General features: G+C 39.2%; 2 protein-coding genes across 2 annotated transcripts in view; one reads left to right on the forward strand and one right to left on the reverse strand.

The window, feature by feature from the left end:
- Nucleotides 1-6,577, forward strand: part of tjp1b (tight junction protein 1b) — a 37,286-nt gene extending 30,709 nt beyond the window's left edge. Inside the window, 7 exon segments of the mRNA XM_078257217.1 lie at nucleotides 61-152; nucleotides 1,250-1,465; nucleotides 1,592-1,728; nucleotides 2,133-2,604; nucleotides 2,795-3,012; nucleotides 4,507-4,611; nucleotides 6,021-6,577. Of these exon segments, the coding sequence (XP_078113343.1) occupies nucleotides 61-152; nucleotides 1,250-1,465; nucleotides 1,592-1,728; nucleotides 2,133-2,604; nucleotides 2,795-3,012; nucleotides 4,507-4,611; nucleotides 6,021-6,115 (1,335 nt within the window). The 3' untranslated portion in view covers nucleotides 6,116-6,577.
- A 5,083-nt stretch (nucleotides 6,578-11,660) lies between these two features.
- On the reverse strand, nucleotides 11,661-20,559 carry LOC144522274 (long-chain fatty acid transport protein 2-like). The gene is made up of 10 exons (XM_078257218.1): nucleotides 20,006-20,559; nucleotides 17,560-17,769; nucleotides 16,909-17,067; nucleotides 15,559-15,683; nucleotides 15,259-15,453; nucleotides 14,348-14,438; nucleotides 13,778-13,976; nucleotides 13,205-13,302; nucleotides 12,977-13,107; nucleotides 11,661-12,111 (listed from the first exon to the last, which is right to left on the reverse strand). The coding sequence occupies exons 1-10, from the start codon at nucleotides 20,478-20,480 to the stop codon at nucleotides 11,935-11,937; spliced, it is 1,860 nt and encodes a 619-aa protein (XP_078113344.1). The 5' UTR covers nucleotides 20,481-20,559; the 3' UTR covers nucleotides 11,661-11,934.
- Nucleotides 20,560-21,950: the final 1,391 nt, after the last annotated feature.

The raw sequence follows: 21,950 nt of genomic DNA on the forward strand, positions 1-21,950 counted from the left end.
AACAAAAATCTGGATCAGATCCAAGAAGCACTGAAGAGATGCCCTTCCTTTGCTTTTCAGCCTGCAGATGTTCCTAAACCTGTAAGTGCACCTGGCCCAGTCCTCAAAGCCAATTCCCTCAGCAACCTGGAGCAAGAGAAATCCACCTATAGGTATGTAGTCCTCATTACAGCACCCCAGGCTGCAGAGTAGGTGATTGAAGAACAACTCTGAGATCCTTGCTAAGGATTTATTTATTGCTGTTTGAGCTCCACCTAATGGACACAAGGCACTGTGCAGCATGCCAGACTCTGGTTCGGTGTGCAAAGACACAAAAGGCATCCAAAGGCCAAGCATGGTCATTGGGAACCTCATAGTCTCCCATTGCCAGACCTATCTCCACAGCGCTGTGGAGTAAGGTCTGGCTACACCACAGATACTTTCTAGGAAAGGAGGAAAAAAGCTCTGTGTTGTTTGCATTTACTTAAACCAATCACAATCCTTTTGGGCTGTGCTAAGCTTTGGACGCAACGACTGCAAAATAGTCTCGGGAAGGAACTTGTTTTGGTGGAACATTTGCACCCTGCAAAAGAAAACGCCACATGAAGTTAGCTGTACACACAATACAGTAATGTGAGCTATTTAAATTAGCTGGATAACGTAATTTGCTTTTACCAGTGTATTGCAATGTGAACTTAGTCCGTAGCAATCCCTGACAATTGGTCTTGAAACGTCCCAGTTAGAGAGTAAATTACATAAAGATATTCTTTGTAAATCTTTACAATCATTTCCCGAAAGCACCAAGCAGACCTGCCTTATTGCATGATTCAATTTTTTTTCTCCAAACTTGCTATTTGTGGCGTGAGCTTGATAGCTCCAAGGTTGTTCTTGTTGTTTCCCGTAGCGAAAGGGATTTTGACACACAGATATCAGCAGGGAATGGGCAAAGCCGGACGCTGGATGTCCGGCTTGTCAGGCTTATTCTGGCAATATACTTCCTTTGCTTTGATCCAGACTAGGAACCTCATTTCTCCCTGCTGTGAGAAGGTCAGTACTAGTCACATTGTCCGTGTGAGCTCCTCACCTTGTCTGGGATATTCACATTGTTTTCAATGAGCGCACTGTTAGTAGCATCAAGACTGAAATGGCAATTAGGATTTATGAGGTTTCTTTCATCAGAACGTTGTCCAGCGGGCCAATCCTACTGTCTGTCCCTACTGTTTAAATCTCTGCAGCTGTTTTACTTGTTTCTTTTTTGCTTCCTATCCAGGGCCCCTGAGCCACAGAAGCCCCATTCTAAACCCCTGGATGATGTCGTGCGTTCCAACCACTATGACCCAGATGAGGATGAGGAGTACTACAGGAAGCAGTTGTCCTACTTTGATCGCCGTAGCTTTGACAGCAAGGCCATGGGCCAACCCAGTCCTGGCATGAACCGCTTCCACGATATGCCCAAACCAGCTCAACTATCCTACCCATACAACAGGTATAACTGCACACCTCATGTCAGCACTGGTTGCTGATGTACACAACTCCTGAGCTCTTTAGTTACACCAGCTGCAGACTCATTATTGTTTTTGTTAACTGTATTGTTTGTGTCTACCTACTGCAGAGTTGAATCTGTAGAGAAGGTTAGTCCAGTGGAAAAAAGGTATGAACCCCTGCCCCAAATCAGCCCATCATCACAGTATGGGCCCCCCGCGTCTGCCATCCCACCCAACACACTGCCCAAGCTCAGCCCCAATGACGGTAAGCTCTCGCTACTTTTCCTGCCTGACTCTCTTCATCATGTACTTATCTAGTGTACATTATTGACATTGTAGAGATACAAGGATGTGTCGCTTTTACTGTTCAGGGCTGCGACTAAGGCGTATATTTTTATTATTGATTAATCTGCCAATTCCTTTTTCAATTGATCAATTCATCTTTTGGTCTATAAAATGTTCTTCACAATTTCCTTTTAAGCCTAAGGTGAAGCCTTAAATTATAATATATAATTAAATATATATAGTGTTGTTAATGTTAACAATGCAGTTGTATTGTGCTTACTGTAAATACAACGAAAGCCTTATCCAAACATCTAAAATGCAAGAATATAATAGTTTGGCAAAGACTGTATTTAAGTGACCGTATCTTCCTTCATACGTTTCCAGTGAACTCCATACCCGAGCCGTTGAGTTCACCCAATCCTAAACCTGAGCTCCCAGCTCTCTGGCCGGCCAGCAGGGACGAACCCGCACCAGGTGGCTACCTGCCCCCGAGGGGCCTCCCCGACAAATTCCCGGTCAACGGCACCGATGCAGCACCCCCAAAGACGCTGGGTGCTCCTGCTCCAACTAGCTATAACCGCTACGTCCCCAAGCCGTACACCAGCTCAGCCCGGCCCTTTGAGCGCAAGTTTGAGAGCCCCAAGTTCAACCACAACCTGCTGCCCAACGACACACAGGTGAAGACGGACCTCCTCAGTAAGCCCACTGTGGTGAGCAACAGCGTTGGGAAGCCTCAGCTGTCACCACAGCCCATGGATCACGACAGTGGCCTGGACACCTTCACGCGCACTATGGACAACAGGCCCAAATACCAGCACAATAACATCAACGCCATCCCCAGGGCCATCCCTGTAAGGTGAGAAACTCATACATTTTCCCATTCAACAGCAGCAGGAAGTTCTCTGAGGGTAATTACTGAGCTGCTGAAAGACAGAAAGAGACTTGTTTGTTCACAGGGGGTTTGTTCTCGTGTCCTCTGCTGTGCATTATTCCCTACCTACACTGTTTTGACTGATGATGCTGACTTCTGTGCCTCCGTCCCTCAGCCCCAGCACGCTGGACGATGACGACGAGGATGAAGGACACACAGTGGTGGCCACCGCCCGGGGGATCTTCAACTGTAACGGAGGGGTCCTGAGCTCCATCGAGACGGGTGTCAGTATCATCATCCCCCAGGGTGCCATCCCCGAGAGCGTGGAGCAGGAGATTTACTTCAAGGTGTGCCGGGACAACAGCATCCTGCCCCCCCTCGACAAGGAGAAAGGTCAGTCCTTTCTTTATATCCTGAAACAAACTACATCTGAGAGAAAAAAAAAACACTTGAAGTTATATAATAACCGCTGTAAAAAAGGGAGTTGGTGACTTTCTAGTTTTAGAGCTAATGCAGGATTTCACTGCATACATGTTAGGGGTGGGGGAAAAAGTTGGTACAGCACAGTATTGCGATATTTTCCGTGGCAATACTGTATCGATACACAGACGCCAAGTATCGATCTATTATTATATATGTGTTGGTCAGTTTGTCTGCTTGACAATCTCATTTTGCAACAATAAAATTTAAGTGAGATGAACAAACAGAGAAATAGATAAAACCGATGTTGACAAAGTTTCCTTTTGGGGACATCATTTGAAATTTGGGAAAAATTTTAATTTGGAAAAAAGGTAATAAATTGCAATATACACTACCGGTTAAAAGTTTGGGGTCACTTAGAAATTTCCATTCCACTCCATTATAGACCGAATACCAGCTGAGATCAGTTGCATTGTTTTTTTTAATCGGGCAGCAGTTTTCAGATTACATTATGTGTTTACATAATTGCAAAAGGGTTCTCGACTGTTGTAGAAAGAAGTGGCTGATCTTTAATGCAATATCTACATTGCCCATTATCAGCAACTATTCATCCAATGTTCCAAAGGCACATTCTGTTTACTAATCTGATATCATTTTAAAAGGCTAACTGAGAAAACATTGGAGAACCCTTTTGCAATTATGTAAACACATAATGTAATCTGAAAACTGCCGCCCTGGTTAAAAAAACAATGCAACTGATCTCAGCTCCATATTCTGTCTATAACGGAGTGGAATGGAAATTTCTAAGTGACCCCAAACTTTAGACCGGTAGTGTATCTCAGCATATTATATTTTATAATGTATAGAATATTATAGAATATGTTTAAAATGGCAGTAATATCATATCGTGACATAAGTATCGTGATGATATTGTATCGGGAGGCCCCCCCCCCTAATACATGTACATGTATTTTTTTAAATGAATTGCTACATCAGGATAAAGTTTCAGCAGTACATTTTATTGGATAATTAATTGTAGATTTGATTTTGCCTACATGACCTAATATTTTATGTATCTGTGACTAACTACAGTTTACACTTCACATTGATGCTGCTCTACAATGAAACAAAAGCATGACCATATCTTTATGAGAAGAAGTATGAACGGGGGATAGAAAAGCCCTAAAGAGATGGAACTAAATAAATAGCTGATTTACAAGCAAGACAGTGGTTATACAGTTAGAAAGTTCTATTTAGAGGATTTTTTTAATTAACATCAAGCACCAGGGGAGTATGGTAATTTAATTAACCTGGCAAGTTGGTTAACAGTTAATTCTCATTCACCATGAAGGCCTGGGAACAAAATCCATTTTGCCTCCTGATTGGGTAATAAATAATCCCTTTGTGCTGATTAATTCCTGCATGTTTAAGTCGTGGAATTTAAATCTTGTTGTGTTTTCCGTGCAGGAGAAACGCTGCTTAGTCCGCTGGTGATGTGTGGCCCCCATGGACTCAAGTTCCTGAAGCCGGTGGAGCTGCGCTTACCTCACTGTGCGTCTATGACCCCTGATGGTTGGTCTTTTGCTCTAAAATCCTCCGACTCCTCGTCGGGTACGCTGTCCTCTGTCCTTTTGGGGTCTTTGGGCTGGCTTTTGTGATTAGAGAGGAGAGTTTCTTTCTGACTCATTTTAATCATCTCATGTGTTTTCTGTTTTTCCCCTCCCTTCTTCTTCATGCATGTGCTGTTTGAAGATTTGAGTTGTTTTCTTATTTTAATGCATAATGTAAACTGAAGAGCCTTTTTTTCCAAAATGTGGGCTTCCACGCAGTTGTAATGAAAAAAACAGTACAATACCACTAGAGCAGAAACATTTAGTTGAATAATAGATTTGAACCAGTCAACAGAAAATGTCAGACATTACGTAACTTCCAGCTCCTTAATTATTGCTACTTTTCTTTGTCCTATATGGCAGTAAACTGAATATCTGTGGGTTTTTGACTGTTGATCGGACACAACAAGCTATATCAAGTGACTTGTGATGGCCATTTTTCACTATTTTCTGTCCTTTTTATAGACCAAACAATTAATTGACAATAATCAGCAGATTTATCTGTAATTATAATAATCATTACTTGCAGCCTTGAACGTCTTTTACATGTATACTATTGTTTAACATGACAATTAAGTATTTTGAACAGCTGCATGTGTTGTAGGTTTATAAGATTTATATATCTTATGAATTTATCATTTCACTATTGGTTTATATGATTAGCGAATCATTAATGAATGCCTATGTACTGTATACTTAAAGTGGATATACATTAAGTAATTGTCTGTAAATTAGTATCATGACTTTATTTGAGGGGACAGAATTGAACCAGGTAACTTACACTGTAATGGTGATCTTGTGTGAAACTTTATCTGTCTTATTTAAGCTCACTGATCACTTTATTGGGTACACCTACAGTATGGTGACCTATGATGCTGCAGAGATAACGTCGTTTTTCTATTCCATACGTTCTTCTTCCCTGTCAAAACCTGACGCTTATGTTACCCACAGTGCAACTCAAGTTACTGTATGCTAGTAGCTGCTAAGGTAGCCTCGAGCCACCAGCCTCATAAAGATGAAAAAAGACCGTTTTGTTGTGTAGCTACATATTTTTATGAGAACCAGTGCTCAGAGATGATCAGATGCCCTTTTCCTATGGAACTGGATTCTAGCTAATTTGGTATCATATAATTTAAATAATCCATTAAGCATTAACTAATCGCATAACCTCATAGTAAGCAGTGGGAATTCCTTTCCTGCTTTAATGTATGCATTAAATCACCATCAGTCGCACATGTTCTTATTGAGACATATTTTATTTATGATACATCTATCAGATATGTTTTGAACATCTACTGTGTTTTTTTTTCTGTGTTTTTAAGAGGAAGGGAGGTGCTCCAGCAGCTGATATCATGTCTCTATTTCCTGCAGGTGATCCCAAAACCTGGCAGAACAAATCTCTCCCTGGAGACCCAAACTACCTGGTGGGTGCAAACTGTGTGTCTGTGCTCATTGACCACTTCTGAAGAGGAACAGCTGGCCTGTTACTGAATGTGATAAGCAGGGGACCTCAGGTGCCCCTGCCGTACTCCCTCCACCGTAGCGGGGTGCTCGATGAAGTATGAACCTGATACTCTCACGTTGTTTACTGTGCCCACAAATTAAAAAAGAAAAAATAACTACACACACACAAGGAGAGTCGGAGTAGTCCAGCATCCCCAACGCTGTACTCTTGTTCTTTTCTTTCTTTCTTTTTTCCGGTGCTTTCAAGGCTTGCAAAAAATAAAGATTAAAACAAGTTATTTAAACAAAGGAACTGAAGTTGGAATGCATGACCAGTGCCACAGACTGAATAATCCGTTTTGACATTTTTAGCTAGTTTTGTAAAAAGTCAGAGTGGTGCAAGAAAAAGGAGAATTTTGGAAACTCGTTTAATATTGCAATGGGATTTTTGCGTACTGTAAAAAAAAAAAAATTTAAAAAAAGAACACTCACAAACAGCAAAGTTGGTATATGCAAAACTTTTGTTTGTGAGTTCTGTGGTCATGCGTTTCACTCATGAAGGATCTCTGAGGACTTGAGAAATGCTGAGCCTGACTCATGAAGGAAGACGTACAGTAGGCATCGCAAAGATGAAAAAAATAATAAAGAAGAATGAAGGATTAGCATCAGACGCCCGTTTGTTCTACCGGGGCTCTCTCTGTTTAAAACTGATGTAGCAATGTTTTACCGTAGATAAATATACTGACTTGATTTTACAAACTCCTGCTGTCTAGAGATCTATGCATGTGCTATGACTCAGGTCCAGAAGCCTGCTACTACTAAGTTCAACACATGAAAATTCCATCGTACACTGCAAGCAGTGATGCCTTATCTGCATATTAACTTTTCAGTGAAACTTTAAAACATTGGATCCTTCAGTTATAGCGATCACTACGAAAGAAAACGTTGTCTCTGCATTTTCTCATGAACAGTGAACTTGGATTTAGCACACGAGAATAATTGAGGCTGATGAAAAGGTATGCTTTCTTTTACTGCTATGCATATGAAGTCTGAGGAAATACAAAAAGCTAGAAGATGTTTAAATTGTGGCTGTACATATTGCTAGTATATGGCCTTGGTTCTCTGTAAATGAACTTTTGTACATCTTTGTTATTTTGTATAAAAGAGAAAACGTTTGTTTAAAAAGAGAAAGCAGTTACATTGGTTATGTTTGTATTCTGGTTATACCCCTGAGCCTTGGAACTGACATAAGCAGTAATAAGTCTGACTTTTCTACCAACATCTACACACACTACTTAAGGCATTTTTAACAGTCAGAAAACTTTTTATTCTTATTTACAAAATAGAGAAGTGCTTGGTTTAAATGATTTTAAAAGATGTACTTGAGGGGGTCTGCTGTGAAGAGTGGTCCCTTCCTTTATTTGTGATACTGGATGCTGTATTGTGTGCCCTGAAATGTATTTTTGTACTAATAGACAATTTATTATGGCACATCAGTACTATTTTCTTTTGATATGATAACACTGCTTCAACCCAACACTAGTTTATTTTCCCGTGTGGCTGACATTTGTTTTATTTATTTTGATTTTTCTTAAGTTCAACTTCTTTTTTTTCCTTTGCGACACATTTCTAAGTATACCACTGTATTAATAAATAAATTCATTTTCAAAGTAACTGCTGCTTCGATTAGTGTGTCTTGTTGATATAAACTTCCAGATGTTTTACATATCGACACACCCAGACTGTTTTTCTGCCAAACCGCTCCAAGGACTCCTTTTGTGAAGTTGCCGACTGTATTGTCACTATGCAACGCTTCTGCCATTCACAGCGGCTTCCCAATTTGTTCCACATGTGAACTCAGTGAACCGAGTTGTCAGGTGGATGATTCTTCTCGCATTAATGTAAATCCAGTGCTAACAGTCAAGTTAGTGGCATATTAACCACAACATAATTTCATGTTCCTTAAACAGCCAGTGAACCGGAAACAGAAAATTCATTTTTAAGGCCAGAAATAAGTTCATTTTGTCTTTTAAAGTGCTCATATTATGCTCATTTTCAGGTTCATAATTGTATTATGAGGTTGTACCAGAATAGGTTTACATGGTTTAATTTTCAAAAAACATATTTTTTGTTGTACTGTACATTGCTGCAGCTCCTCTTTTCCCCCTGTGTGTTGAGCTCTCTGTTTTAGCTACAGAGTGAGGCATCTCACTTCTATTCCATCTTTGTTGGGAGTCGCACATGCGCAGGACCTAGGTAAGGACTACTAGCCAGTCAGAAGCAGAGTATGAGGTCGTGCCACGCTACCAGCTAGGTGAGCATTATAACATGTGTTACATAGTCACGCACGGTCATCACGGAAGTAAAGCTGGACTACAATAGAGCTGTTTGGAGCAGTTTGTGAACAGTGTTTTCTCTGGAAGATGGTAAGTCCCTTTGGGCTTTTTCACTTTGTAAACCTATAACGTGCTAAAAAGATATATAACACTATAAAGGAAAAGGAAAAAGCCAAACAGCATAATAATTAAAAAAAACCTAGGTGTTTTAGGACATGTTAGTTACCAGTTTATCAGGTACACCTAGCTAAAGCTGAAGCAGTCTAATACAACAGTCCTGCAATAAATCCTACTGTCATTACAGTTATAATGTAGAAAAGTGTTGACTCAACTTTATTTTATTTTGGTAGTTTGTATTGTTGTTTAAAGGTGCTCTAAGCGATTCAATTTTCAATTAAATTTTTCAATTAAATTTTATTTATAGTGTCAAATCATAACAGGAATTATCTCAGGACACTTTACAGATAGTCGGTCTAGACCACACTCAAGTGCGACAGTGGCAAGGAAAAACTCCCTTTTAGAGAGAAACCTCGGACAGACCCAGGCTCTTGGTAGGCGGTGTCTGACGGTGCTGGTTGGGGGTATGATGAACAATGGCAATAATAGTCACAATAAAGATATTGTAATAGCGATGTCACGCGTTTTTTAGGCTACAACATTTTTTGTCACATACAGCAAACATCTCCTCACTATCCGTGAGCTGCCTGTCCCCAGAACACACTGTAAAAAAAAAAGCAGTCTCTGTAGACAGCCCAGGCTCCACAAACGCCAACAAAAACAATTTGTGCCAACCTTCACCACGAAGCATACACAAACAGTGTTCAAGCCAATAACCGACAAGAAGGATTTGGGGGTGGGGGGGGGGGGTTAGTGTGCGGAAGCATGGAAGGGAGGGAGAGGGGCCAGGATGAGGAGGAGGGAGGGGCGAGCTAGTCTTGTTTTGTTTGAAAATACTTCAAACGTCAACAAGAAGTAATGTCACCCAACGTCACTTAGAGCACCTTTAATTTTATTGCGTTATACAGTACAGAGGGGTGTTTCTTATTTAACCTACCCCCAGTGGCGTGGACAAAATAATAGAAACACCATCATAATGCAATACAGTAGCTTACAAAACTACAGCCTCCAAAATGATAAAGTTGAATCAACACCTCTGTACATTATAACCTTCACGACGATAGCATTTATTTCATACTGCTGTATTAGACTGCATTCACTTTATCAAGGTGTAGCTGATAAACTTGCAACTGAATGTATAAAGCCACTCAGCTTAAAATAATTTGTCTGACGACAACAACAAAATCATTTGAGTTACAAAAAAAAATCTTAAAAATCACATCTATGTCTTCTACCTCCAAATCTAAATATATTTAAGTTTAACTAGATAAAACATGTCTCCTACTTTAGTGAAAAGTCCATTCTCAGTAGATTTGTTTTGTATTTGTTGTTATTTGTATAAGTTCCACATCAAACAAGTGTACCGGACCAATTGGAGTAATAGTCCAGTCATTTTAAGCCAAAATGGGGGTCAACCTAGGACAAAACCCAGAAGCAAACTCAACTGATTTTGTATCCTCAATATGTCCTGAGTAAGGAAAAAAAAGCCCAGAAGAATCCCATTAGGGCAAAGTTTCGAAAAAGACCCAAATATAGCCTATTCATACGCCTATTCATTCTTTTTCTCACATGAATAGGGTAAAAATGTTAACCTTTAGATATCACTATGAAAATTACTGAGTTGATTACTTACATTACGACAAACAAAAAATGTATTACAAGTTTTTTGAAATTGTTTGTTAACATGGGCAAACAGTGCATAATCTAATTACGTATGTGCTAATTTGCATAAATACCACAACAGATCTAAACATTGGCTATAGCCAGGTGGAAATGTCTTGTTGAATCTTGTTGACATCTTACAGTAAAAGACTTTAGAGGCAAACAAATGTCACCATAAGGGGCAGAGATTCAGTCATTCATTCAAGGTCCACTCAACTGTCAATCAACTGTCACTAAGCTGTCACTCAGGCAAGACAGATTTCCTTTTGTTTCTCCTACATGGATTATTCAACCTACATTAATAAAACATACCTGGTGATCAACTACAATTTATTGGGAACATCTGGATGTGTGTTGAGCTGTGGTACGACTATTATTGGTGAGCTGCACAAACTCAATGCAGATGGCCTGTGACGAGAATGAAGATGAGATTCTGGGTAGATTATTTAGACCTTAACAATAAGTCTTTTACTGTTATATGTCAATAAGATTCAACAAGACATGTTCATCTGGCTATACCCAATGTTTAGATCTGTTGTGGTATTTTTGCAAATTAGCACATACTTAATTAGATTATGCACCGTTTGCCCATGTTAAACAATTTCAAAAAACTTGTAATCCATTTTTTGTTTGTCTTAATGTAAGTAATCAACTTAGTAATTTTCATGGTGATATCTAAAGGTTAAAATGTTTACCCTATTCACATGAGAAAAAGAATGAATAGGCGTATGAATGGGCTATATTTGGTTCTTTTTCGAAACTTTGCCCTAATGGGATTCTTCGGGGCTTTTTTTTCCTTACTCAGGACATATTGAGGATACAAAATCAGCTGAGTTTGCTTCTGTTGCAATTTGTCCTACCTTTTTTCATAAAATAACTGGACTATAAAGTGAAGTAACAATGAGACAGTGAAGTAACAAGAAGTAAAGAGTCTTTACTTTCAGTTTTCTGAAACCAGCTGATTTCAAAATTTTTGCCATGTGACTAAGCTTGTGACAAAGTCTGAGTATTAATGTATGTCAAAGGTTGTATGAGTGAACCACCCCACCAGAATCAGAAAGTTGCCCTGTCCATAAACGCAGATGCAGGAGCACATTACGGAGGCGTCTAGGTTTAGAGAGAATTTAGGTGCAGAATAACCTAAAGACCCAAACGCTCCCTCACTTACGTTACACAATAAAGCTGTAGTCAAACAGTATGTGATGTTAGTGCACACAAGCTGATAAAGCAAAGACGGGCTGTGCATAACAGTGCAAAGGTTCACTGATAAATCCACCACAGATTGTACAAATATGTAACACATATAGGTCTTAAAGGTTTATGTACATCTGTGTAATATCTGGCCTGAATGAGTTCTTTCAATCTAATGCAATCTTTTTTTGTTGTTGCCTAAAAACTACAAATTTGAAATGCTACAATTTATCTGGCGAATCATAAATTAATAGTCAGGGGAAAAAAGACAACCAGAGTTTAATTATTAAAAGTACAACAGTGGCAGTAAGACATGCCTGTATAGCATATATTGTCAGCAATATGGAATACATTCACAAAAACTGTAAAAGGTAGTTGTGTTAATTAAAAAAAGGCTCTTAAAACATGATGTAACGTTTCAAAGTCAGTCTGTCCCTGAGATTAGTTCACTATTACAAAAGGTCCATAAATGAGATGTCACATCTGTGTAAACAAACGGGTCGTCTGGTTCATTTCTGAGTATTAACGTTTCTGTGTTAGAGTTTTATTTCCCTGCAAGCGATCGCTCTGTAGATGTCCTCAGTCAGGGGAACGTACGTCTTTTTTTCAGTATCTAAAAAGTATAAAGGATCTTCCATGTGGGCTGGGTTGAATCCCTCCTCCACCAACTTCATTTTCTTCATCTTGAATGTCCCCGTCATCTCCAGGCAGGGCTACAAGACACGTTGTGAATTTAAAAAAAAAATATTTTCTCCAACTTAACGTTTGAAAAACAGCAACAAACAGCAACAAACAGGAACAACGCTCTAGGGATGCACCACAAATACTGATCTTAATAATCGGATCGGGTAACCACCAGATGTCACACATCCTCATTTGTCTCTTTATCAATGTCCTTATAAATTCAGTGTTTCCACTACATTCACACTTGCAGGCAGCTGACTCAATTTGTACTGCCACAGAAATCCCTGGCCTCATGTTAAGCTGCATTAAATGATCCCAGTCAGTTCCACGCAGTGAGGTGTACAGATTTTAAATTTGGGAAAAGAAGAGCACTGATATCTAAGTTAAGGTATCAACATGAGTGTAGATTTGGTTTCAAAAATGGGGCGACAAAATGAAGAGGATCTTAAATCAAATTTTAAAAAGGTATATGCATGGTAAATGTTATTTTCTATATTTATATAATCTAGCCATGTTTAAATTGGTTATCATGCTTTCCATGATGTAAGTATAGAAAAAAGCCACATAAATTGCTGCATTAATGCACTAACACAATAATCACCTACAATGTCCTTGATAGACCCTGATACTCATATTCTGCATTATACTTTGATTGATCACCAGCTTCCCTTTAGGAGAATTATCTGTAAATAAAAAACAGCTGAATGATTTTGTTTTTACCCAGAAATGCTGAAGAGTTGAGGTGACCTGAACTGAGCAAACAGGTTCGGCATTGTATAAAATGAGGTACAAGCCCTGGTAGATAGGTCATGTTCTACCTGCCACAGGTGGCACACGGCTGCAGGGGCACAAAGTAAGACATAAGTGCAAAGCAAATTCATTTGTTTTCCTTACCTGAATCCTGATGAATCGAGGTCTTGCGTACGCTGGGAGGTAGTTGACGACCTGCTTGTAGGTCTGCAAACAGTCAAAATCTTCTCCTTCTTTCAAAAGGACAGCTGCCATGCCGATCCGCCCCTCATGACCTTATCAGACAATTGAATTAAACACATAGAAAATATTAAAAAGCACAGAATACAGCAGTTTTAAAATGTGTTTTAACATCTCGATCAGTGTTTTTACCTTCAACTTTAACGCCGTAGACATTTGCCTCCAAAATGCATGGAGCCATTGTGAGAATGTCTGCAACCTCCGATGTGGCAACGTTTTCTCCTTTCCATCTGTAACAACAAACAAGCAACAGAAGAAAAAAATAATTAAGAAAAAACTTGCTTCATTTCATACCAAATCACTTCCTGACTGGCACCAAATTTAGACAAAAAACTGAAAAGATATCTTGATGTGTTTGGAAAGAACTGAGCTTATGATGTATAAATTGGGGCCGTGCAAAGTCAGAAATGATGACGTTTAACTGTAACTTCCCAATTCTGCAAGTCTTTATAATGTAAAAACAATAAAATAAATTGAAGCTTTAAAATTTCACACAGCTACAATGCATGATCCCTAAAAGATTTCACACTAAGCCGCTTAAATCTCATCCACCGATCAAACGGTTACATCTTCTCTTCTTAGTTTCTCGTTTAGCAAAAGATAAAATTGTAAAATAAAGTGGAACTCACTAACTGGATCGATGGCTTTCTCCTTTAAGAGAATTCAAATAACTAACAGATCAACACAAAATGAGTCACTACTTGCCTGAAAGTGTCACCAACTCGATCCTGAAAATACACAAAGTTCATGTGATCAAACCGAAGCAAATCTCCAGTGTTGAAGTAAAGGTCGCCTTTTTTCAACACGTCACGGAGCCTCTTCTTCTCTGTCTGTTGCTGGTTGCCAGCGTACCCAACAAAGGGAGACCGCTGAGTAACCTTTCCCACCAAAAGTCCCGTCTCACCTGACAAAAAGATGCATAAAAAATGTCCATCACAGTTTCCCTTAGAGCCGAGGTGACACTTTAAGGTTGTTTGGTCTGACCAACAATCCAAAACCAAATCATATTACACATATTCATATTCATTATACAAATTTACAATAAATAAAACAGATAAAAGCAACATATTCACACATTTGAGAAGCTGGAAGCATTTTTGCTTGATTAATTAAAAAAATAAAATAAAAAATGAATCGATTATCAACATTGTTATCAATTAGTTTTATTTCATTTTGATTAATCGATTAATAGTTTCAGCACTGAAGACAACAAATGACGTACTGCTCTTGTGTCAATAAAAGAGAAATAAGAAAACACCTGTAATATAGACTCACCTCTGGCTGCCTCGATGCACAAACCCTCAGAGTTCCTGACCGGCTCCTCCTTCTCAATGTCAAACTTGATCAAAGTAAATGGGAAGAAAAACTAGACAGAAGAAATAGAAAGTGAATTTGTTTAAAAGGTGTATTGTTTGTGAATAATGGAAGAGCCTCCAGTTGATGAAGTTCAGCTTTGCTGGTTTAAAGGTGCAGTAGGTAAGACTTATAAAACTAACTTTCTGTCATATTTGCTGAAACTGACCCTATGTTCCAGTAGAACTACATGAAGCAGGTCATCTGGCACCACCTACAGCCTGTAGTGCGATTTGCAAAAAATCCACAGCTCCCTGTTCAGATGCACCAATCAGGGGGTGGGGGGGTGTCTAACTGCGTGTCAATCACTGCTCATGCACACGCATTCATTCTCCCTTGTGGGGGGGAGGAGCTTAGGAGACTGTTTTGGGCCTTAGCGGAAAGGGGGGAGGGACCGAGAAGTTGTCGATGTTCACATTTTTCGATGTTCAAGTCCTGGATCTTCAAAATCCTACCTACAGCACCTTTAACAAGACAGAGAGTCTTCAGCCACGCTAGCAGCTCTGTGAGGCTGGACTCAGACAGTGGTGTTATTATGACCCGATGGTGGCGCTATAGGGAAAGTTAAAGAATCGCCAACATAAATACAATTCATCTTGAGGGGAACATGAATGTCTGTAACAAATCTCATGGCAAGCCGTCTAATAGTTGTTTTACTTAAAACCAAAAATGTCAACCTCATGGTGGCGCTAGAGGAAGAGTCAGGGATCACCAGTGTTATTAAGATTCATCCTCTGGAAATATCTGTACCAAATCATCCCATAGTTATTGAGATATTTCAGTCTGGACTGAAGCAGTGCTGCTAAAAGCAGCGGGCATGTTTCTCTACTTACCCTGTGGACAAAATTGACTCGCCCCACTGCACCGATCTTGGACGTGTAATTGATAAAGCCGATGTTTCCCTCTGTGGCCGCGTACAACTCTCTAACTTTAATGTCCCCGAAGCGATTCAGAAACTCCGACCAAATGTCTGTCCGGATTCCATTCCCGATGGCGACCTTTACTCCGTGGTTCTTCTCATTGTCTTTCTGCAAAAAGTGACATTGGCTCAGAGTCAAGGAAGAGATGCAAAGCTTCATATCTCGCATCAGAACAACACTTCATTAATTTAACCGGAAGTTGATTCGTCTTACCTTGGGCGTGTTGCAGAGGTAGCGCATTGTTTCACCGATGTACTGCATCACGGTCACATTATACTTCCTGCAGTCGCTCCAGAACTGAGAGGCAGAGAACTTTCTCTTCAGAACGATGGTATTACCTGCAATTAACATCACATAACAGCTTTTAGCTTAGTGTACACTTAAACAGAACCTTCTTAAGTGCCCAAATAGGTGTGTGAATGCTTTTGAGAGTTAAGAGGATTATAGTCCAGTCATTTTAAGCCAAAATGGGGGTCAACCTAGGATTGGTTATATCCTCAATATGTCCTAAGTAAGGAAAATAAAGCCCCAAAGAATCCCATTAGGGCAAAGTTTCGAAAAAGACCCAAATATAGCCTATTTATACGCCTATTCATTCTTTGTTAATGTTTATCCTTTATATATCACCATGAAAATTACTGAGTTGATTACTTACATTAAGACAAAAAAAAAAAAAAAAAGTTTTTTGAAATGTTTTGGTAACATGAGCAAACGGTGTATAATAATGTATGTGCTAATTTGCATAAATACCACAACAGATCTAAACATTGGCTATAGCCAGGTGGAAATGTCTTGTTGAATCTTGTTGACATCTTACAGTAAAAGACTTTAGAGGCAAACAAATGTCACCATAAGGGGCAGAGATTCAGTCATTCATTCAAGGTCCACTCAACTGTCAATCAACTGTCACTAAGCTGTCACTCAGGTAAGACAGATTTCCTTTTGTTTCTCCTACATGGATTATTCAACCTACATTAATAAAACATACCTGGTGATCAACTACAATTTATTGGGAACATCTGGATGTGTGTTGAGCTGTGGTACGACTATTATTGGTGAGCTGCACAAACTCAATGCAGATGGCCTGTGACGAGAATGAAGATGAGATTCTGGGTAGATTATTCAGACCTTAACAATAAGTCTTTTACTGTTATATGTCAATAAGATTCAACAAGACATGTTCATCTGGCTATACCCAATGTTTAGATCTGTTGTGGTATTTATGCAAATTAGCACATACATAATTAGATTATGCACCGTTTGCCCATGTTAACAAACAATTTAAAAAAACGTGTAATCCATTTTTTGTTTGTCTTAATGTAAGTAATCAACTTAGTAATTTTCATGGTGATATCTAAAGGTTAAAATGTTTACCCTATTCACGTGAGAAAAAGAATGAATAGGCGTATGAATGTATGTATTTGGGTCTTTTTCAAAACTTTCCCCTAATGGGATTCTTCTGGGCTTTTTTTCCTTACTCAGGACATATTGAGGATAAAAAATCAGTTGAGTTTGCTTCTGTTGCAATTTGTCCTACCTTTTTTCATAAAATTATTAGCCTACCTCTCTCGATGGATCCGACCATCCCGATGAGAAAGCCTGCACTGTGATAGAGAGGCAGATTGACGTAGAAGATGTCCTCTGATGTGATTCCACATGCCGCTTGGATGAAGGAGGCGGCCCAAACCCTCTCCTGGGTGACAACGGCTGCTTTAGGCAAACCTTCCAGGGTCAAAGAATACAACAAGTTCTTGAATACAACAATATACAAGTAATCGGACAATATACAAGTAATCGGACGTCTACCTGCATTGGTATAATTGCAGTGGATTAAATATTAGAAACACCTCTTAGTAGAATGCAATACAATTTAACAGGACCACAAACTCCAACATGACCATAGAGTTGAATCAACAACTTCAACAAAAACTGAACATTATGATTTATTGCAGGACTGTTGTATCAGTCAAGTCAAGTCATCTTTATTTATATAGCACATTTAAAACAGCATAAGCTGACCCAAAGTGCTTTACAACCAGGGCAGATGGGGTGAAGTAAGCAGGCTACATAAATGAAATAAAAAAGTACATAAACACAACATCATAAAACAACTTGCAAGGTAAAACCAACGTCAATAGAGGACAAAGTTAGAAGAGTGAATTAAATTATTTTGAATAAAACATTTTGTGTGTTCAGAGGACTTTCCTGGTGTACCTGTGGTGCCCGACGTGTAGATGTACAGAGCAGTGCTCCTGATGTTGACGTTGGCTCTGAGGTCCCGGGACAGCGGCTGATCTGAGGCCTGGGAGATCTTGTCAGACAAAGTGTTGATGCCCTGAATGCTGCAGGCCTCTGACAGGAGGTACACACTGATGCCTTGCTCTCTCAGTGTGGGTAAAACCTCCTCCACAGCATCCTGCAGTTCTGCAAACACAGAGAGGCATTCAAGTTCTACACAATATATCAGAGCGCTTTGTTGCGCAATGCAGCACATGTAGGCTTGTATCATGTTACCTCATATCCCACTGGGACACGAGCACATGGTGCAGTCACTTCAGCCTAAATATATGCATATTTCTGGGGTGAAACTCTAGCGCCAAAATAGGAGAGCAGAGAAAGAAGTTTGCAGAGTGCTTCATGTGAACTCAGTCATCAGGACTTAATGTACAGCACACAGACTAAAACCATGAGGGGAAAACAAGTGATTCAACTTTTAACATTTGCTGAGGAAGCTGTTAGGTACCGACGTTGAATTGTCCTGTCAAAATGTATTTTCTTGTCTATATTCTTATAAATACTTACTACTTTGAAATTACACTGCTCTGTTATAAAACATTTGAACTAATAATGATGTGGTAACTGTTGTGTTATCTAGGACGAAATCCTAGACAAGAAAAATCTTGGTTTATAACTGTAGAGATGAGGACTGGGTGATTACTCAATTTGATCAGTTTCTGTCTTTCCATTTAATCTTACTGTGACGAAACCTTCATATCAAGACACTGGGATTTAAATGTCCTAAAACACAAAATAGCAAATTTCAATCAACACAGTAAACATGTATTTCAGTTTTTATCCTGTTAAATTTTGCCTGTAGCCTACTTCTCTCATCTAATGCTGACTCAAACAAACTAATCATTAACAGCCTTTTGTCGATGTTAAAAGTTGTTAATAAACGCTGATTAGTACTGTCTGAGTTGTTACCTCCACAAACCTACAATTACTGGCAATATGTGGCCGCCTGATACCTGATGTGAAAATGAAGATCTCTTTGTGTTGTAATCTAGTGGTGGAAGATTAACTCAGATCTGTTAATTAATTTTAAGTAGCAGCACCACAGTATCCTACATGGACATTGGACTGTTCTTTATCATGGGAGTCCAGATTGTTTGTGTACTGCAAAATCAAGTTTCAATCAAGTTTATGTCATAAACGTTTATGACATAATGCTTCTTTTAGCAAGTGTCATTTGGTTTTTGTCATGACAAGTTAGGGTTAGGATAAGGATTAGAGTTAGGGTTCATGTGTCATGACAGTGTCATGTCACGCTTATGTAGATACCTTCAAGTGTTACCGAAACTACCATGTGCAGTCTGCTGTTTGCATCTGAAGGGCCACATGACAGGTCACTCCAGCCCTAATAGCCTATCAGATGCTTTGTATGTAAACGTAATGCCTAAACAATCATTAGCTGCAAGGTTACAGCTGTATACAGCTGCCAGAGCAATGTATTTAAGTAACAAAAATCCATCTGGAATTTTGAGTTATTATATGCAAGTCTAACTTTGCAGTGGAAGAAGTATAAGTAGAAGTCCCAACTGAACAATGGAAAAATACACAATTTCAAGTACAAGTTCTTTATCTAAAATCCTATTTTGAATATTATTATAGTATTATCAGCAGAATGTACTGTGACTAATACAGTATTATATGACATTATTAGATTGCTAATACTGATGCATCAATGTGTCAGCAGCATTTTACTTTTGTAGCTGTTCATGCGGAGCTAGTTTAAATATAGTAGTTTAGTATTTGTATTGGTTTTTTTTCTGGAATATTCCCTAATCTTTTTTTGTGAAATATTGTTGTTTTCTCTTTGAGGCTTAAACCATTAAACTATGTGAGAAGTTTAGAGGGGAATTGTCTCTTTGGATGATGTGTTAACAACTCACACAGACTTCTGAAATGTGACAAGGGGGCCCCAACTAGACACTGCTCCTTAGTAAGAGGTCAAAAGCCAACATGTTTGTGAACCACTAGTTTTAACCATTAAGTGTTGCATTTGAGAAGTTCATGTTTATGTAAACATTTGAACTGTGAAGTAGATATCGGTCAAATACATCTAGTGGAGAACACTATGCCATATATGGGCATATATGGGCACATATAAGTGCCATATTTCCCTCTGAAACATAGTGGAACAAAACAGCACAACAAGGATTTACTTGTAAATTGTACATAAGTACAGTTTCTTTTAGCAAATGCACCGCTAGAAGTTGCACACAAATGGAAATACTGAAAGTACCAGTATCTCATAATGTATTTTGCCCTTCTTATGCTTACAGATGAATGGTGGAAGAAGCCAGAAGCACAGAGAGCTGACGACCCCCTACTTCTTCTGCGCCCCTGACACATGTTTTTACATCTTTCTGTATCTCACCTGAAGAGGCGATGATCACTTTGGCCGAGCAGCAAGAGAAACAATGCAACAGAGACTTGGATCTGATGTTGAAGTTGAGCAGAGCAGCCGGGCAGCCCAGCTTGGCCAAACCGAGCCAAGTCCACACGAAACTGGGCTCGTTGGCCAGAAACAAGGCGACCACGTCCCCCTCCTTCAGCCGGACTTCAGCCTGCAGAGCTCTGGCTACCTTGTTGCTCAGTTTATCCACTTCTCCATAAGTATATTCTCGTCCTTCAAAGTGCAGAAAGATCTTACTGGGATGCCTCTTCGCTGCATCCAAGAAGCAGTCCAAGACGCTGTAAAAAGGTTTGACTTTCTTGTATTTGAGGAGCCTGAAGCCGAGTTTAATGCTCCTCAGGATGTACGCGCAGTCCTCGCCTAAGTAAGGGAAACGTGTCCTGAGAAAGAAGGACAGAATAGCCAGTCCGGCTATAACGGTGAAGCAGATGTACATTTTGCAGAGCGCACAAGGCAGCAGGACGCATCTGTCACTGAGAGGCAGTGGTGGATATTGTTATGTAAGTCAGTGAAACAAATTTGTGACGAAGTTCACCCACTCAGCCCGGGGCGGTGCTCAACTCTCTGGCCCGTTGACCCCTCCTTCATTCCGGAATGTTTTGTACTTGCCAGATGGTTTTTTTCCCCCACATTCACTCTTAACTGATTTTAACTAATTTGTATCAATGTATTGAATATTGTATTACTCTCCTGTTATGCCGCACAACCTGATTCTGTTAAAAAGTAAGAAAAGTTATTAAATAAACTGACAAACATAAAGGAAGGAAAATCTGTTTTTTCACTGATTTACATCTGCGACACCTCCAGGTTACAGCCGGTAACTGCATTTTATTTTTTTGCGATTTATTTTTTATTTTAAAACGGATATAAAGTGCCAGCAGCAGAATGTAGACTGAAATCCAGTGACTTAAATATATGATTTACCAAAAGTCATAATCCACTACAGAAGCAAATGGCAACCCGCGTCAATCCGCAATCGCAGCAAGTGGTGGGCGTGCATTACACACACACACACACACACACACACACACACACACACACAGTGAAAGACATGAAGGTTAAACCATCTTGTCCTTGTCCGGGATGCCTAATCAATTAAACTACTCTGGTGTTGAGGGTCTAATGTTCTTATATTAAGTCTACAGAATGTCAGAATACTGCAGAAAATTGTCATGTTTATCAGATCTCACCAATTACCATAACTTAGGGTGATGTCTTCAAATTGCTTGTTTTGTCCGACCAACAGTCCTAAATTCCAAAAAATATTAAATTCAAAACTATATATAACAAAGAAAAACGGTAAATCCTAAACTGTAGGTTGACGGACATACAGGACCACAGAGACAGAAATCATACAACCTTAGGCTTTGAATTTAGACTTCACTTCTGTGAGACTCGTTGAGACTTACCTGCAAAGATTTGACATAACTTGAGAATTCAAAGAGAACATAAAAGTCTTGAGTTTTGACCTGGTACAATCTCTGAACAATAGATAAGACAGCCACACACCCTGCCTTTTGAGTTATGTGGCCCACTTTTTTTTGGTCTGATCTATATAAAAAACACCAATAACAGATTTAAAATAAAAAATGTAAATGCCACTTTAATGGTCAGCAGCATCAAAGACCTGAATGACTTGCAATTTATTGATTACTTGCCCTCAAGGACTCGAGTAACTTGAAACTTAACAAGCTGGAGTCGGCAAATGTTGGCATTTTTGTTGATCAGTGAATAATAAATAATTAAAATTGTCATTTGATTGTGATAAAAGTTGTTTTTTAAGACTTAAGTGTTTGTGACTGCATGATGCACCAAGTGTCTGTACATGTGCCCGATTCTTTATGTTGCTCTGACAATTCAATGGTAAAAATGACACATATGGCTGAGTGGAATTTAACTTACACTT

This window comes from Sander vitreus, chromosome 8 (genome assembly GCF_031162955.1).
Source record: "Sander vitreus isolate 19-12246 chromosome 8, sanVit1, whole genome shotgun sequence".
Lineage (NCBI taxonomy): Eukaryota > Metazoa > Chordata > Actinopteri > Perciformes > Percidae > Sander > Sander vitreus.